This window comes from Lipotes vexillifer, unplaced genomic scaffold (genome assembly GCF_000442215.2).
Source record: "Lipotes vexillifer unplaced genomic scaffold, Lipotes_vexillifer_v1.1 scaffold823, whole genome shotgun sequence".
NCBI classification, from domain to species: Eukaryota; Metazoa; Chordata; class Mammalia; order Artiodactyla; family Lipotidae; genus Lipotes; species Lipotes vexillifer.
Window position 1 is genome coordinate 126,635 of NW_006772547.1, and position 19,484 is coordinate 146,118.

General features: G+C 36.0%; 1 protein-coding gene across 2 annotated transcripts in view; it reads left to right on the forward strand.

Annotated features, from left to right (window-relative positions):
- The window catches only part of LMLN (leishmanolysin like peptidase), a 75,006-nt gene that overhangs the window by 21,670 nt on the left and 33,852 nt on the right, over positions 1-19,484 (forward strand). For both annotated transcript variants that reach the window (XM_007447597.1, XM_007447596.1), the window contains exons 3-10: positions 175-205; positions 1,088-1,170; positions 1,666-1,789; positions 4,171-4,349; positions 8,706-8,811; positions 13,817-13,911; positions 17,182-17,299; positions 18,535-18,642. In XM_007447597.1, coding sequence (XP_007447659.1) covers positions 175-205; positions 1,088-1,170; positions 1,666-1,789; positions 4,171-4,349; positions 8,706-8,811; positions 13,817-13,911; positions 17,182-17,299; positions 18,535-18,642 — 844 coding nt within the window. The remainder of the gene's footprint in view (positions 1-174; positions 206-1,087; positions 1,171-1,665; positions 1,790-4,170; positions 4,350-8,705; positions 8,812-13,816; positions 13,912-17,181; positions 17,300-18,534; positions 18,643-19,484) is intronic.

Genomic DNA, 19,484 nt, shown 5'->3' on the forward strand with positions numbered 1-19,484 from the left:
GAATGAGACAGTATGTGATCAACTCTTAAATGCTCATTGAGATTTAGAGGGACTGATATGGCATGCTTCCACAAAGCATTCCTTGGGACTCCTGCCAGTTATATTCTGAACAAAAATGAGATAGTGGTTTGCCCTCAGTATGGCAATCTTTATGTTTTATGTCATCATTTTCAGGTTGCTCCCTGAGAAAAGACACCTTGTAAAGGTATGTAATAAATACTCATAGCTTGAATTGGACACTTAAAATGGTGCATTTTATTGTATGTAAATTTTACTTCAGTAATGAAAAACATACACATGACCATTTTGTGAATGACTGAATAAAAGGTGTTGGTAGTGAATGTATTTCTCATTATCACCAAGGTGTTTTTGTGATGCACTCACCAAAACTTTGTTCATATTTGATATTGTTAGTCTTCTCATTTTATAATTTGATATTAAATCATTCTCATATTTTTACTTGTCCTCTTAAGTTTTAGGGGACCAGAGCATGCTTCGGATAGGATGAAAAAGACGATGTTTTAAAAACATTGAGAACACTATTCTCTTGGTGGAAATGCTCATTCTCCTGAAGATTAATTGGCCTGATAGTATGAAATGCCAAGGTCATTTATAGAGGTGCTAGCCTCATAAGTTTTTTAACTGTTACAGAGGCACATACACACATTAAGCCAATTCATTATGGGCCACAGAAATGGGTGAGGCTAAAGTAGATCTTCTAAATATATGATTTTCTTAACATAAACTACCTTCATGTTGGAATAATCTAAATCAGTCTCAAATTGAAAGAAAGATTAATAGTTGCGATTTATGTTTTATAATATTCTATTTAAATGGGGTAGGAAAGGAACTTTCTGGTGTTCTTTCCTCCAAACTAACCTAGTAAATGAGGAAATTCCTTTGCTCCTAGACTCAATCTTTCCCCAGCCCTAGTCACACAACCTTTGACTAGTACCTATATTCCAGAATTATAAGGCTTTTTCCTTCTTTCCCCTTAGTCATTAATATCCTATGCTTACTTGTTTTAAATATAGTTTATCTTTTAGCTGTAATTCTGACTGGTTTTTTTTTTCCAACTTTTATTTAGACCAAACTTTTTCCACAAGCTGTTTCTTATTTAGAGAAGACTTTTCAGGTTCGTAGACCTGCGGGCACCATATTACTTAGTAGGTATGTCACATTACACACAGGTCATTTTCTTCAGTTGTTTAGTACTCTGCCCACCCCATTCTGTCAGTATGGCAAATTGTGAGTTTTATACTGGAGTATTTTATTATGCTGGTTCCTGGAGACCAAACTGTAAGATATTTAAAAAGAATAAAAGAGCATCTGTTGGGTAATCATTCTTTCCCCGATTTTCCATTATGAGGTGACCCACTGGGTCTTTTCCTTGGGTATAGTTGTACCCTTTTTCCCATATCCCCTTCCTTCCTCCTTCATGTGTACAGTATTGGCTTTTGAAGTATTTGAGTGTTTGAAAACCCAGATCAAAAGGATTTGCCATGTAACCAAAATTCTTTCTTAGACTACTTTTCTAACTAAAATAGTAACTATTATAAATGAAATAAATATAGCAGCTACTAGTTTTTTACAATGTTTTAACTGCTGTGAACTCATCTTTATTTTTTTTTGGTAATTAAACTTTGATGTACGAATGAATTGAAGACAATGTGCAACAAACCAATACCAATACCTACGGAAGGAAAATGATCACCATAGATGCTGTACTGAGGAATGTGCAGAGCATACAAAATGTGGCCCCGTTATAGTGCCTGAGGAGCACCTCCAGGTATTTCACCCTGCTCTTAGCAATGTTCTTATTCTTTAGGATAAACTTATGACAGATTTTCAGTCTGTGATTGTCACTAAGAAGATTTTACAGACTTAAGTTCAAAAGCTTCATTCTCTACCAAAAGTAATCACAGTTAGGTGTGCTGATTTTATTCTTTCATTGGTTTTCAAGTGAATTTAATTATTTTTTTCTTTTTTCAATTTATCTCTGGTGCTGCTGAATCATTTCTGCTTAGGACTTTATCTTTGCCCTCCAAAACATCTTTTAGCAGCTATATATCTCAGAATTTTTAGAGGGCAATTTAACATTATCTCTTCAACATTATACACATTATGTGTATGCTTTAACCCAACCTGGAAATGTATTCCATAGAAATACTTATAACTATGTAATATATGTTCAGGGATATTCTTTGCAAAACTATAAATATGCCTATATTAATATTAATTAAGTTATGGCATAACCACATAATGGAGCACTACACAGCTGTTAAAGAATGAAGTAGAAGGACTTCCCTGGTGGTCCAGCGGGTAAGACTTTGTGCTCCCAATGCAGGGGGCCCAGGTTCAATCCCTGTTTGGGGAACTAGATCCCATATGCATGCCGCAACTAAGAGTCTGCATGCCACAACTAACATCCGGTGCAGCCAAAAGAAATGAACAATATTAAAAAAAAAAAAAAGAACAAAATAGATCTTTATATACTGATTTGGAAAGATAGTTAAGCTTTTAAATGGAAAAAAAAGTTGTAAATCAGTATGGGTAGTTAGTCTATTTCATTTAAAAATTATCATCCATTATTCGGCTTTCAATAAAGCTGAAATAAAAGCATAAAAATAAGAAGTGTATACACACATATAAAAATGAAGTAATCTGGAGGTATACATATATTAAAAAATCTGGAGACATTAAAATTTTAATGGTTTTCATTGAGTTGGATTATGGGGGGCTTTTATTTGGTAACTTATACATTTTTGTAATGTTCTGATTTTTCATATTAAGCATCCATTATTTGTATCAGAAAAAATATAAAAAGTTTAAATGTGTAAACCAGAAAGCCAATTTATTTACACCTGTATTTTGGAAAATATGATTATTGCTTTAGCTGCTTTTCTCTATTGAGCTGTGTTCTCTCATTACTTTTAGAAAATGAATACATTATTAAACATTGACTTTGTAAACAAAATTAAGCATATAGTTGAAGTTTACTTTATAATTTTTTTCTCAGAGTATTTGAAGCTCACTAAAGGCTTTTAGAACCCTGTATATTGGCACTAATACAGCTAACTTACTCAGCTTCCATTTCTTTTATCAAATTTCTTGAAAGCATAGAGGGTTTTGGGAACATGTTTAAAAATTAAAACAACCTGTTAATTACATATTTATCTCTTTTCCTGAGACATTTAGAGATGTTTCCTAGACATTTTAAGGCATATTTCTTTGCTTATTTCCTAAGGTATTTTTGTTTTTAATTCTTTTGGCTTTTTCAAATTCTGCTTTCTACTTATCTTCTTGGGGGTCCTGATTTTTTATTTTTAAATAAATGAGAGATCATGTGAAAGAATGCTATTAAATCACAGCTTTTCTTAATATCAACTATTAATAGATTAAAGTAATTGAATTTTAAAATTATAAATACATGTATTAGAGAAGCAAGACTAAACAATGTAATGAAATGAGAATTTCTGTCTTTTCTCTCTCTACAAGCATCACCTATGCCTTAAAAAAACACCATTTACTGATTTTCCTATTTATAATTTGGAGATTATGATTGTTTAGGAACTTTGATAGAAGAAGTTCTCTAAAAAACGTATGTTAAAAGGGCAAAGTTTGCTTAGAAAACTAGAAACAAAGGTAATATTACAAGATGACTTTAACTTTTTACCTTATATACTTTAGTATTATCTGAATTTTTAACAAGATACATGAATTACTTATAATAGGAAAATACTTCCAGTAAATAAAGTTTTTTATTAATTAGTTTTGAAGTAACTATAGATTCACGGGAAATTGCTAAAAAAAATGTGTACAAGAAGGTCCCTTGTAATTTTCACCTAGTTTCAGGGTTTAATAAAACCTTTTCTATTGCTGTCTTTTTTGTACCCTGGTTGGATGCCCTTTATAAATAGCAATTTTTTGTTTTAATTAATATTATACATTTATGATTATAGTATATAAAGTAGAAATTTTAATAAAATAAAATTAAAATTAGAGATAGGAATTGAGTAGAGAGAGGTATGGATTTTGATAAAAGCTGAAGGATAATAAATAAAAATTAAATCATACATATTTAGAGTCTGGATTCATTATAAATTAAAAGTCCTGATAGCTAACCTCATCTCTGGTCTGTTTTTCCGTTGTTGTTCCCCATGGGCATAGCAATGCAGAGTCTGCTGTGGGGGTAAGTGGCCCTGTGGAGCAGTGGGTGTGCCAGACCAAGAGGGAGTCCAGGATGCAGACTTTGTTCTTTATGTTGGTGCTCTGGCCACTGAGAGGTGCAGCCATGAAAACATCATCTCTTATGCAGCCTATTGTCAGCAGGAGGCAAAAATGGACAGGTAAACTTTCCCCTGAGACTTATTTCCCAAGATCTGAAATAAGAACTCTTAAACCATATTCTAAGTGTTGAGAGTACAAGAAGTTTGCATTTGCCAGATTACCTCCAGTAGTAAGAAATGGCATACTGCCTGGATTGGGGTGTGGTGGGGGAACCAGGTTATGCAACTGCTATGCATATGGTAATATAAGTACCAATTCCAAAGGAAAAGTCTACTGCAATAGAATTTTCTTTGAAAGTGATGACACCTCTCTAAGGAAGCAGTTTGAACTTTAATTTTAGCACTTCTGTGCTGAACTGTAAGATGTTCAAAATAACTGTTCATCTAATTGTCATATCATTATATCCTTCACTTAGCTTAATTATCTCTAAAAAATTTAGCGTCCCGGAACTTCCCTGGCGGTCCAGTGGTTAAGTCTCCACACTTCCACTGCAGGAGGAGCCAGTCCAGTCCCCGGTTGGTCTAAGATCCCACATGCCAAAAAAAAAAAAAGAGTCCTCTTTTTTTTCTTTGGCGGTACGCAGGCCTCTCACTGTTGTGGCCTTTCCCGTTGCGGAGCACAGGCTTCGGACACGCAGGCTTAGCGGCCATGGCTCACGGGCCTAGCCACTCCCTCTTTTTTATTTAAAAAATATTTCAAAAAATTTTTCTCAGTGAAGCAGCCTTGAAATAAAGTTGTTATGCATACAGAAGATTGCCTGTAACACACCAGACAAATCAGTTAAAGGCAGTAGAAACTGGTATGTCTCAGTATAGTTTGTATGTGACGTTCTCAAATCTAGGAGAGTTAATGTGACCACATTCAGTGGTCCAGTGAATGTAAGGCCGTTGCTGAGTTCCTGAACATTCATCTACCTATCAAAATACTAGCTGACTTTAAAGAGCTGTTTCACTTCTATTGATATCTAATTAATTTAAAGAAAAAATGAAATTATTAGTAGGACCAAGTAGCCAATACAAAGGAAACCCTAATATATGCTTCAGAGTTATACTGTCAATACTGAAGGTGGTAAGGAGGTCAAAATCAGCCTCATAGATTATGAAAGCAGTCTGTTAGCGTGTTACTATGTAATTGTTGATCCATGAAATAAGCTCAAAAATCTTTAGCTTCTGAATGTTGAGAATGCATCGAGTCAAATATTTAATATATTACTGAAGAAGGAAGTGCTATATGGTTTTGCAGATGTATATGTGCTATTGTTTAGTAAAAAGAATATATGTATTTAATAGATTGTTCCTTTTTCTCTGAGAAGCTGTCATTAAATTTATGATATTTTATAATTACTGGTGTCTCAATATCAAGGAAATATGGTATTTGAAGTGCTAAATGAATGACAAGTTACTTGATAAAATGAGATACTTCTTAAAGTAGATGTCTTTGAGAAATATACCTTCATAATAGCAGTGCTGCAAAATCATGGCTCTTTATCTTTTTTTTTTTTTTTTTTTTTTTTTTTTTTTTTGCTGTACGCGGGCCTCTCACTGCTGTGGCCTCTCCCCTTGCGGAGCACAGGCTCCGGACGCACAGGCTCAGCAGCCGTGGCTCACGGGCTCAGCCACTCCGCGGCATGTGGGATCTTCCCAGACCGGGGCACGAACCCATGTCCCCTGCATCGACAGGCGGACTCTCAACCACTGCGCCACCAGGGAAGCCCATGGCTCTTTATCTTAATTTGACCTCAACCATATGGATTGTGCACACACACAATCTCATTTTTAATATACTGTTGAATGTCAGAAGAACATTGCAAAACAGTGTACATAATACGATTTCATACTTGTTTTAAAAATCTGTGTATGGACTTGAATGTGCTAAAGTAAAAGTCAAAAATAATTACGATTACCCGCTATCCCAATTTTCTCGGGAGTACCCTTGGTTTAGCCCTGAAAGTCCCATATCCTGGGAAATCCCTCAGTCCTAGGCAAACCAGGATGGCTGGTCACTCTAAAACATAAAGCACCCCAATTGTTGATAGCAGTTACCTGTGATAGTGGAATTTAGTGGTGGTAGTTTGTAAAATAGGGAAATTTTACTTTTTTCTTCATACATTTCTATATGTTTGGATATATAGCTTTTTCCAATGAGCTTTAATTACTTTTTTAAACAAAAGTCATGTTAAAGCGAACCTTATGTATTCGGAACAGAATGGCTTCCCTGGGGAAGTAGGGAGAGAGATATAAAATCCCATGTTGAGATGGGTCTAGATTAGTTCAGCTCCTTTCAGGATCTGATAATACTGAAGGTACTTAAAGTATCTAATTCTCTTTTGGGGAGAGAATCCAACATAGGAGTTATCACATAGATGAGAATCTCATAGCCCAGAGATGCATCTCACTTTCATTTCACTGCTATTATATTTCTTTAAGGTACTTGAACATTTGGTTCAGTTTAGGTATGAATAACTAGCTGAAAGAATAAATGTTCCTCATGTCAGTGAATCTGAAGCTACTCATGTATGTATTCTCATACCTGGGGAAAATTTTGGTTTCTTATGAGGAGAATGTTGATGTTAGAAGAGCAGTATCTTAAGTGTTCTTTTTGAATCTTTTTGATAGAAGTGAAACTTTCCTTCAAAACTGCTATATTGCGTTAATTCATTCCATAAATATTTGAGTGCTTAATATGTTGCCAGCAGACTAGGTGAACAAAATAGACACGTGTACCTGTCTCATGGAACTTACAAATTACAGAGGGAGTCAGATATTAGTTAAATACTGATACAAATAGACATGTGACTTCAAATATGATAAATACTTTGTAGAAAAAGACAGGGTGTTGCAACATAAAAGAGAACAAAAGGGGGAAACATAATTTAGATCAACTGGGCAAAAAAGACCTCTTTGAAAAAGTGAAACTTTAGATATAACCTGAAAATTGATAGGCTTCAGCCAAATAAAGAGCTGGAGAAAGAGCTTATGTTAGGAAAATGCTGTGTCTACCTGTTGCTCTTAGAAGCCACTCCAGTGGAAACTGTGTTTGAGGATGAGAGCTTTAGGGGATGCATTGGAGGGAGAAGTAGATAGGGCTGTTTCATTCTAAATGCAGTAGGAAGTCCCTGACAGGGTTTAAGCCTGATAGTGACGTTTATTTTATATCTTAGAGGTCACCGTGGCAATATTTTGGTGAGTGAATTATACTCATACTTTTCTAAGTGTAAGTCTGTTGTTTTCAAGTATGAAGAAAGTGTGCTGTATGTTTTTTTAACTAAATAAGGCAAATGTTACTCTGTAAATAGGCCATCACCATTTGGGGAGGTTTGTGGTATTTCTATGATAAAATGTTGAGGTAGTGTTGGGAGAAATACCTTGGGGTTCCTTACTGTTTGTCACAGTTTTTGAAAGGCAGGTGGGTGCCTGGTGAAACTGATTGAATTACTGTGGGTCCTCGTGAGCTCTTGGACTCTCAAGTTCTAGGCTCAGAGATATAGAATTCTGTAGATTCTAGAAGGTATAGAATACTGTATGAAAGAAGATAATAGGAAGATAAAAGTCTTTATGTTGCGCTTCCCTGGTGGCAGTGGTTAAGAATCCACCTGCCAATGCAGGGGTCATGGGTTCGAGCCCTGGTCTGGGAAGATCCCACATGCCGCAGAGTGACTAAACCCATGCACCACAACTACTGAGCCTGCGCTCTAGAGCCTGTGTGCTACAACTACTGAAGCCTGCGCACCTAGAGCCCGTGCTCTGCAGCAAGAGAAGCCACCGCAGTGAGAAGGCCGCGCACCGCAGCGAAGAGTAACCCCCGCTCACCACACTAGAAGAAAGCCCATGCGCAGCAGCAAAGACCCAACACAGCCAAAAATAAATAAATTAAATAAATAAATTTTTTAAAAATTTATGTCAATGAAGGCGTTATTGCAACAGGAGAAGGGGGATAGTGAAATGGAAATCAGAAGGTTCAGCAACTTGCAGCAACCTGAATGACTTGCTTATTGTCCTCTTTTGTACCTACTTTTCCTCTCTACCTACTTGTCTGTCCCTGTGCCTATATATATAGTGAAATGCTGAAGTCAGAAATGAATTTTGCAAGTAAAATAGTGTTATAATTAAAATTTTTTAGTTCATTTCCTTTTTTGGTACATATTGACATACTTTACAAATTCACACTGAAGTATAATTAACTGACTCTATCCTCTTGAGGGAACAGCTGTTGATTAGCCATGTCATAGGAGAACACAGGTATATGTCTTGAAAGTAAAAGATAGTGAAAGTTAGATGTTATGTTATAAAATGACATTTGATATTTCACAAAGATTTTTCTGACCTTGATCAGTTTTTGATAGAAAAATATAGGTTAATAAGTATAATATATATTGTCCTGGAATATAATTAAAAACTTAATGTCTGTTTTAACAGGCCAATTGCAGGATATGCTAACCTGTGTCCAAATATGATCTCTACCCAGCCTCAGGAGTTTGTTGGGATGCTGTCTACAGTGAAACATGAGATTATTCATGCCCTGGTAAATTTTGCTGTTAACTATTGTTCTCTCCTTCATGCCTTGATTTTCTGATTATACTCTCATTTTGATGTATATGTTAAAATTTAAGATTTTGTGGCTTCTTAGGTCATGTTCAGTAAAACCTAGTTGATTAGGCCTCTGCCAGTAGACAATTTTTAATGATTAGGATAGCAGCTCGGTTGAGTTATACTACCTAAAATAATGAAACAAGTAAATCCATTGGGCAAATAGGAGTTCTGAAAAAATGATTAAGCTTCTTAAGAAAAAACTTAGTAATTAAAAAAAATTCACTTTCATCTAAAATGATAGCTGATATGCTAATTATAGATCTTTCTTATCTCTTACAGAGATCTCATTTCTAAAAGTGTTCTTGGTCTATTTAGACTTTCTGAATTTTATATTTACTAACTGATTCAGAACTTTGCTTTTCCCCAATTGGTCCAAAGTAGTAAACTTTTACAATATGTCTGGGGAATTAAATAAAGTTGCCTAAAACCTAGGAAATGTCCTCCTGATGTCATTCACATGTTTAGAAAATAGATGGGAGTAAAATGCAGTGATTAAGAGAGAGAATGGGACTTCCCTGGTGGTGCAGTGGTTAAGAATCTGCCTGCCAGCGCAGGGGACACAGGTTCAATCCCTGATCTGGGAAGATCCCACATGCCACGGAGCAACTAAGCCTGTGCACCACAACTACTGAGCCTGTGCCCTAGAGCCTGTGAGCCACGACTACTGAGCCCACATGCCACAACTACTGAAGCCCACGTGCCTAGAGCAGGTGCTCCACAACAAGATAAGCCACCGCAATGAGAAGCCTGCACACCCCAATGAAGAGTAGCCCCCGCTCACCGCAACTAGAGAAAGCCCCCATGCAGCAACAAAGACCCAACGCAGCCAGAAATAAATTAATAAATTTATAAAAAGCAAAAATTAAAAAAAAATGGTAGCACCCACTATAGCGTACATTATTTAAAAAAAGAGAGAGGGAGAGAATGGATCACACAGATCTAGGTGTGAATCTCTTTAGCTTTACTGCTAAAAATCTTTGGGATCTATTATAAATTATTTAGCCTTTGTAAGCCTCTGTTTCATCTATAAAATGAATATAGTAGTACATACTACAATGGATTTTTTTCTTGAAGATTAAATAAGACGAAACATAAATGGCTTAGCACCATGCTCTACATAGTAAGGTATAATAAAATTAGTGGCTATCATTTATTAGTCTTATTTCGTGAGCTATTAGGTATGACCTCAGTCTTTAAATCAGCAAATACCTTGGATAATTCAGTGAAACTCTAGTGTATCCAGATAGCACTTCTGTTCTTCAAGTAGGGAGATTCTAAAATGAATCATCTCTTTTCCTTTTATTAAAAAAGTAAGTCAAACCTGCTGTTGTGATGAAAGGCAAGCATCATTCTAAGTAACATTTTAAGCTTTAAGCTCCAAAAACAATAGATACTTGGTGTTGAGAGAACCAGAAAAAAAACAGCAGGTTTTAAGTCTAGTATATAAGTGAACATGAATGCAGAGGTCCCAGGCATGAGGTAAATTAGGTTATGAACAGGCAGGTCACAAAAGAAAAGGTCCAATTGGCCAAGAAGTATATGAGAACATATTCAGATTTACTTTAGCAATCAGGGAATCTCAAATTAAAGTCAGACACCATTGAATATAAAAACGTGTGAGAGTTGCTATGTACATTGACTTTAAGGTAGTGATTACCTCTGGGAAAAGTGGGAAGAGAAAGGGTGAAGGTAAATGGGCCTTCAACGATATTTATTCTGCAGTGTTTTATTTCTTAAAAAAAAGTCTGAAGAAAATGTGGCAAAACGAATATCTTAAATCCTCTTAAAGAGTATACATAAGTTTCTATTAGATTTTTAAACTTTTTTGTGTATTTGAATTATTTAAAAAAGTGTAAAAACCTAGGAAATTTAAAATATTAGTTTGTCTCAGAAACCATCCTGGAGGATGCTAAGAATTAAATGTTTAACAAATACACTTATTCCCTATAAAGTTATATATGCTCTAGCTATCAAATACAGTCATTCCTGGTTCTTTCAATACCAGATAAGCCTTCTGAAATGTGAGTGCTTAGAAAAATTTTCAAATTGATATTGTGGAAAAAAATGTGTATTTAGAATATTATGAAAGATGAGGCACAGCATACTATTTTAAGCTTTATATAACCTCAGTGAATTGTATATTAAAAACTTTAGATTTTCTTACCTGACTCCATTAAATGTTCTTTGCATCTTCAGAGATTAAAAAAGAAGAAATGTAGGAATAAAACAATACTCTGGATTCCATTAATCATTTTGGCAAGCCTTGAATGACACAGGCCACAGTTATGTAAGCAAAGACATTTGCCAAAGAAATAGATTAATTAAGTTATCATTTGTGATTGTTAGTTATTTGGATATAAACTATAGCATAGTCTCAGTGTATAAAACATACTTAAGGGCTTCCCTGGTGGTGCAGTGGTTGAGAGTCCGCCTGCTGATGCAGGGGACATGGGTTCGTGCCCCAGGCTGGGAAGATCCCACATGCCGCGGAGCAGCTGGGCCCATGAGCCATGGCCACTGAGCCTGCGCTTCCGGAGCCTGTGCTCAGCAGCGGGAGAGGCCCCAACAGTGAGAGGCCCGTGTACCGCAAAAAAAAAAAAAAAAAAAAACTTCACTCTGTATGACAGACTCTAGATCTATCCACCTCATTACAAATAGCTCAATTTCGTTTCTTTTTATGGCTGAGTAATATTCCATTGTATATATGTGCCACATCTTCTTTATCCATTCATCCGACGACGGGCACTTAGGTTGTTTCCATCTCCGGGCTATTGTAAATAGAGCTGCAATGAACATTTTGGTACATGACTCTTTCTGAATTCTGGTTTCCTCAGGGTATATACCTAGTAGTGGGATTGCTGGGTCATATGGTAGTTCTATTTGTAGTTTTTTAAGGAACCTCCATACTGTTCTCCATAGTGGCTGAACCAATTCACATTCCCACCAGCAGTGCAAGAGTGTTCCCTTTTCTCCACACCCTCTCCAGCATTTATTGTTTCTAGATTTTTTGATGATGGCCATTCTGACTGGTGTGAGATGATATCTCATTGTAGTTTTGATTTGCATTTCTCTAATGATTAATGATGTTGAGCATTCTTTCATGTGTTTGTTGGCAGTCTGTATATCTTCTTTGGAGAAATGTCTATTTAGGTCTTCTGCCCATTTTTGGATTGGGTTGTTTATTTTTTTGTTATTGAGCTGCATGAGCTGCCTGTAAATTTTAGAGATTAATCCTTTGTCAGTTGATTCATTTGCAAATATTTTCTCCCATTCTGAGGGTTGTCTTTTGGTCTTGTTTATGGTTTCCTTTGCTGTGCAAAAGCTTTGAAGTTTCATTAGGTCCCATTTGTTTATTTTTGTTTTTATCTCCATTACTCTAGGAGATGGGTCAAGAAGGATCTTGCTGTGATTTATGTCATAGAGTGTTCTGCCTATGTTTTCCTCTAAGAGTTTGATAGTTTCTGGCCTTACATTTAGGTCTTTAATCCATTTTGAGCTTATTTTTGTGTATGGTGTTAGGGAGTGATCTAATCTCATACTTTTACATGTACCTGTCCAATTTTCCCAGCACCACTTATTGAAGAGGCTGTCCTTTCTCCACTGTATATTCCTGCCACCTTTATCAAAGATAAGGTGACCATATGTGCATGGGTTTATCTCTGGGCTTTCTATCCTATTCCATTGATCTATCTTTCTGTTTTTGTGCCAGTACCATACTGTCTTGATTACTGTAGCTTTGTAGTATAGTCTGAAGTCAGGCAGCCTGATTCCTCCAGCTCCATTTTTTGTTCTCAAGATTGCTTTGGCTATTCGGGGTCTTTTGTGTTTCCATACAAATTGTGAAATTTTTTGTTCTAGTTCTGTGAAAAATGCCAGTGGTAGTTTGATAGGGATTGCATTGAATCTATAGATTGCTTTGGGGAGTAGAGTCATTTTCACAATGTTGATTCTTCCAATCCAAGAACATGGTATATCTCTCCATCTGTTTGTATCATCTTTAATTTCTTTCATCAGTGTCTTATAATTTTCTGCATACAGGTCTTTTGTCTCCTTAGGTAGGTTTATTCCTAGATATTTTATTCTTTTTGTTGCAATGGTAAATGGGAGTGTTTTCTTGATTTCACTTTCAGATTTTTCATCGTTAGTATATAGGAATGCCAGAGATTTCTGTGCATTAATTTTGTATCCTGCTACTTTACCAAATTCATTGATTAGCTCTAGTAGTTTTCTGGTAGCATCTTTAGGATTCTCTATGTATAGTATCATGTCATCTGCAAACAGTGACAGCTTTACTTCTTCTTTTCCGATTTGGATTCCTTTTATTTCCTTTTCTTCTCTGATTGCTGTGGCTAAAACTTCCAAAACTATGTTGAATAATAGTGGTGAGAGTGGACAACCTTGTCTTTTTTCCGAAGTATACACCCCCCCACATAAACACACATTTATAGTCTTTTTTATTTTAGATATAGATATATATTAAATATGGACTTCGGTATCAAAGGCTTTGAATTTTTATGAGTGATCTTAGGAGCACACCCCCCTGCTCTAAACTGTATTGTTAATTGTTGTTAATAGTAACATTCCCTGGTTGCAATTGTAGAGTTTGTTAGTAAGTTCATGTGAAGAGGACCAACTATTATAAACACGTCTTTAAACAAATAAATGCATTGTCTATACCAACCAAAGAATGTCTTTGTTACTATTACTTTTGGTTTCCTCACTTAGAATTATCTCAAGTAATTGAAATTTAAAATTCATAATATGAAACACTTAATTTCAGTCCAATTCCAGTATATGGCAAGTTCCTGTAGAAGTATTGGCCCGACGCTTTTATGTGGTTGTATCAGTGCTCTCTTTTTTTGATAGTGGCATGTTGTGATATCTATAATCAGATTTGATATTTTTCACTGAAAGACATTTTGAACTTTTTCTTACAGGGTTTCTCTGCTGGGCTATTTGCATTCTACCATGATAAAGATGGAAATCCTCTAACTTCAAGATTTGCAGATGGTCTCCCACCTTTTAACTATAGGTATTTGGTTTTTTTGGTTCTTGTTCTTCTCTTTTAGGAGAGTGCTAAGACTAGCAGCTGAGAATCATAGCATGTTAAGTTCCATAAATAATAGTGGCTTTATGGCTAGCCTAAGAAGATTGTATGTCCTATCTTATTAAAACAAGATAGGATATAAGGGTGGGGTGAATTGGGAGATTAGGATTGACATGTATACACTACCATGTGTAAAATAGCTAGCTGGTGGGAACCTGCTGTATAGCACAGGGAGCTCAGCTCAGTGCTCTGTGATGACCTAGATGGATGGGATGGGGGTGCAGGGTGGGAGGGAGGTCCAAGAGGGATGGGATATATGTATACACATAGCTGATTCACTTCGTTGTACAGCAGAAACTAACACAACATTATAAAACAATTATACTCCAATAAAAAAAAAAAGAGTTCATTTAGCTTCACCTTTTCATTTTACAGATGAAACAATTGAGATGGAGAAAACTTAAGTGATTTATCCAAAGAGCCAGGACTCTTTGCCAGGCAGAGCTCTTTTTCACCACTCTGTAGCTTGTATTACTTTATAGGAGAGTCAGGCCATGGGAAAATATGGGTTGGTTATAGTTTGGTTTTTTAATAATTATTGCCTGTACATGGCAATATTTATATGTTAACTGGGATTTTATTTAGCACATCATATTAACAGTGACCTAGAGGTTCAGGGCCTAAAAGAAATAATACCAAGAATTACTAAAAAAAAATTATCAAGAATTTTATATAGAATATCAGTCACAGAACTATAACCATTTGCATGCATTTATATAAAAAATAAATCTCTAAAGAGCACATGTCCATAAAAAGACATGTAAATGAATGTTCATGGCAGTTTTGTTATTAATAAACAAAAAATGGAAACCACCCAAAGGTCCATCAATAGAAGAATGGATAAATAAATCGTGATATATTCCTATAACCAAAAACTACAAGGCACTAAAAAGAACACATTACTGCTGCATGCAATAAAGTGTATGAATATCACAGTTACAAGGTTCAATAAAAGAAGTCGTAGTCCAGGGACTTCCCTGGTGGCACGGTGGTTAAGAATCCACCTGCATGGGCTTCCCTGGTGGCGCAGTGGTTGAGAGTCCGCCTGCCGATGCAGGGGACACGGGTTCGTGCCCCGGTCCGGGAAGATCCCACATGCCACGGAGCGGCTAGGCCTGTGAGCCATGGCCGCTGAGGCTGCGCGTCCGGAGCCTGTACTCCGCAACGGGAGAGGCCACAACAGTGAGAGGCCCGCGTACCGCAAAAAAAAAAAAAAAGAATCCACCTGCTAATGCAGGGGACATGGGTTTGATCCCTGGTCTGGGAAGATCCCTCATGCTGCAGAGCAACTAAGCCAGTGTACCACAACTACTGAGCCTGTGCTCTAAAGCCCGTGAGCCACAACTACTGAGCCCGTGTGCCACAGCTACTGAAGCCCGCGCACCTAGAGCCCGTGCTCCACAACAAGAGAAGCCACTGCAGTGAGAAGCCTGTGCACCGCAATGACGAGTAGCCCCCACTCGCTGCAACTGGAGAAAGCCCATGCACAGCAACAAAGACCCAACGCAGCCAAAAAAAAAAGAGTCATAGTTCAGTTGTATGGAATTTAAAAACAGTCAATGATAAAAGACAGATTAGTAGTTTTACTTGAAGCTGCAGGCTATTAAATGCCATACAAGTTGAACAGATTGAGAAGGGGCATAAGGAAACCTTCTCGGGGTGCTGACACTTTCATATCTTTTTCAGAGTAGTGGTATATGGATGTAGAATACAAAATTAATTCTCACACGAAGATCTCCATTTAGGTAGCTAGAAGTAAATATTAGATAGTACTTTATTCATCATAGTATTTTTTTAGAGTACATGTGAAGAAACAATTCTAATGTAGAAATACATGTTTTACTTCCTAGATTGTGTTCGTTTGGTGGTAGGGGAGAAGTCTGGTCTTTCCTAAGAATTGTGGTCTTTATGGGAAACATAAATAGTGAGATAGGCAACATCTACACAGTGATGTAGGTAAGGAGGAGAGAGATTCCTACACACAAGAACCATTGTTAAGCTGATAATTTGCAGTGCTTTCTTACATTCGGGATATTCCTCAAAAGCAGGAAATCTTACAGTATAAATGGACATAATAGAATAATAAGAAATTCAAGGTGTTAGACATAGAAAGAGTCGGATTTGGCCCTAACCTATTTATTTGGAGAAACCATTAATCTTGAAATGTGAATGATGAAGAGGATATTGGAGTTATTAAAGAGGTAAAAACTGATTATTTTCTTGTTGGCTTTCTTCACTATTTATGTTTAAACATTGCCTTGCCACAGAAAAAGGAAAGGAATTAATAATCTTTCTAAGGCATGGGCACAAAAGGCATTTAATCCTTTTACGTTCAACCTATTTGTATCCTTGACTCTGAACTGTGTCTCTTGTAGACATAGTTGGATCATGTTTTTTTTTTTTAATGCATTCTGCCAGTCAACCCCCTTCTGTTCCCTTTGGCTGCCAGATTGCTGGTTTTCACCATGATTGTGGGCTGTTGGTTTTCAAAGCTGCCACAAAGCTGGAGAGAGGGTACGGGAAAACGCCACAAAGCTTGCTGTTCTTACTGAGATTCATCTATTTTTCTTAAAGAAGTGCTTCCTGGCTTACTACAAGCCTTTGGTTAATTTCCAGAGTTCTGAAAAAGTTCATTTGGCCAGTTTTGATACTTTCCCTATTGCTTTCACGAAGTTCAGGGGTCCTTACTCTGCCATTTTTACTGACATTTGTCTGGAATTTATTTCTGTATATGGGGTAAAATAGGGATTTAATTTTGTTTTTCCGAGTAGGATAAACAGTTTTACAGCACAGTTATTAAGTAAATTATGCTTTCCCACTAAATTAAAATGTCACCTTTTGTTAAGTTTTGTTATGTATAATACTAAGATATGTCTCTAGACATACTTCTATTTTATCCAGTAAATTTGTTAAGAGGAAGTAATTCATTGTCATCTTAGCCAAAAATTAGCTATTTGAATTTGAGCAAGTTACTTCATCTCTCTAAGCTTCTGTCTCTTTACCTGCAAAATAGTGATGATAATCTCATAAAGTTATTGAAAAGATTAAATTAGAAAATGCTATCAAGTCTTTGCTTGCACTTGGTGTATGGTAAGCACAAATATTTTAATTTCATATTTATATTCATAAACACTTTTACACTTAAAGTGGTGGTGAATTTGCAAAAAGGACTGTCTTTTTATTCATTAATTGCAGTCTTGGATTATATCAATGGAGTGATAAAGTAGTTCGAAAAGTGGAGAGATTGTGGGATATTCGAGATAATAAGAGAGTTCCTCACACTGTGTATCTTCTAGTAACACCTCGTGTTGTTGTGAGTATCACTGAATTTCATGTCTCATGAGCCATCTGCTCTTTTCGTTCATTATGGTCCCTTCTTTGCTAATCATTATTGTTTAAGATCTAATGATTAAATTTCAAAGCCTGTAGTAGGAAACATAATATAAAGGCAGTACAGTAAAGCTACAGGTCAAGCACAATCTGAGGAAACAGAAATTTGGCGATGACTCTTATGGCTGCATTCTACCCACTGCTTTAAGTTGTGATACCAGTGCTCTGTTGTGATACCTCTTAGGATCCCTGGTACTATATGCATAATTGCTGGTCGTTTCATTTGGAGTCTGTTTTAGTCAGGGTTCTCCAGAAAAACAGAACCAACAGGATGTGTTGAGAGAGAAAGAGATAAAGAGATTTATTTTAAGTAATTGGCTGGTCCAAAATCTGATGAGGTAGGCTGGCAACCTGAAGACACAGGGAAGAGTTGTAGTTTGAGTCCAGAAGAAGTCGGCTGGCAAAATTCCTTCTTGCTCAGGGGTAAAGTCAGCCTTTGTTCTATGAAGGCCTTCAACTGACTGGCCCATTTATGTTACAGAGAGTGATCGGCTTTACTTAAAGCCCACTAATTTAAATGTTAATCTCATCCAAAAACACCTTCACAGAAACATTCAGAATAATGTTTGATCAGCTATCTGTGGCCCAGCCAAGTTGACACATAAAATTAATCATCACACCCTCTTATTTAATGACAGAAACCTATTCTCCCTTCTCCCCCTTCCTTGACTACACACAGCTCCTTCTGACCTCTGAACTTTTGCACTGTTCTTGGGATATTTCCCATCCCTGGAAATCTCTAACTGAAGGACAGATGAAACCAAATGAACAAAATTGTTTTCTAATGAACAACTTATTTTTCTTACAAAAACTATATCCATAATAAGAGCAGTTTATACCTGCATTAAAATCGTTGTTGACACAACAGTTGCAAATGGCAATCATACCAGTCTCTAACTTTTTTGAAATATATGACTTAAAGCCAAAATCTTCAAATAGAGGAAAAAATATTAAGAGAAGTAGTAGTTCAATAGCAAAGAAAAGTGTGACAGTATCAAAATATTTAATTATATTAAAAACTATATTTTTAAAAGACATTCTCTCTTCTCACCAAAGTAATTCTTTAATGACTGCTTTATTATATCCAGTGTGGTAAGGAGTTTGCCATTATGTTGTACTTTTGTAGGGTTTATTTACTTATTTTTTTCTGATTCTTAGGATGAAGCACGAAAACATTTTAACTGTCCAATTCTGGAAGGAATGGAACTTGAAAATCAAGGTGGTATGGGCACTGAGCTCAACCATTGGGAAAAGCGATTATTAGAGGTCAGTTTATTTTAGAATTTTACTAGACATATTTTTTCTTTAATAAAAGAATTCGTACTCAACTTAATCAAACATATAATAGGTTATAAAGTAAAAAAATTTTAAAAGTCCCTTTCCCCTTTAGCTTTCCAGATCCACTTTCCAGATGGAATCACTATTTAAGTTTTTAAAATATCCTTCCAGATATGTTAGATAGACAGATAGACAGAAACACTGACACACAGTTTTTTTTTAATAGGTTCATACATTTATGCTACTTTTTTCATTTAACAATATATCTTAGACATCTTTCCAAGGCAGTATAAGTGCTTCTGCTATCATACAATGCATGCTTTCCTAAGGAACCTCTTTCTTCAAAATCGAACACTAAAAATAACAAGGATTGTAGGAAACACAAATACCAGGTTATTAACAAAAGCAATAAGTCATAATAAAAGTACTAGCTCAGTCTGAAAAGACATCATATTTCCAATAAATAAACTCCTGTATTTACTCTAGTATTTCTTTACCTTAAACAATAGCAAAAGGCAATGGTAGATATATGGGAGACTATAAGTCTGAATAACGGGGACAAGAGTAAAATGTACAAAGGTAAGAGAACAATGCAACAAACACTTCGAAGACAAAGCCTCTGGCCATACTGAGCCAATTGGAAGAACATGGAGTGAATGAGTATCATACACAGCACAGCATTCCTCTGTTGCTGTGTTCTGCTTAGTGTATTTTGGTTTTTTGTTTGTTTTTTAATTTTTATTTTATATTGGAACATAGTTGATTAACAATGTTGTATTAGTTTCAGGTGTACAGCAAAGTGATTAATTTAGCTGCTATTACTCCATTGC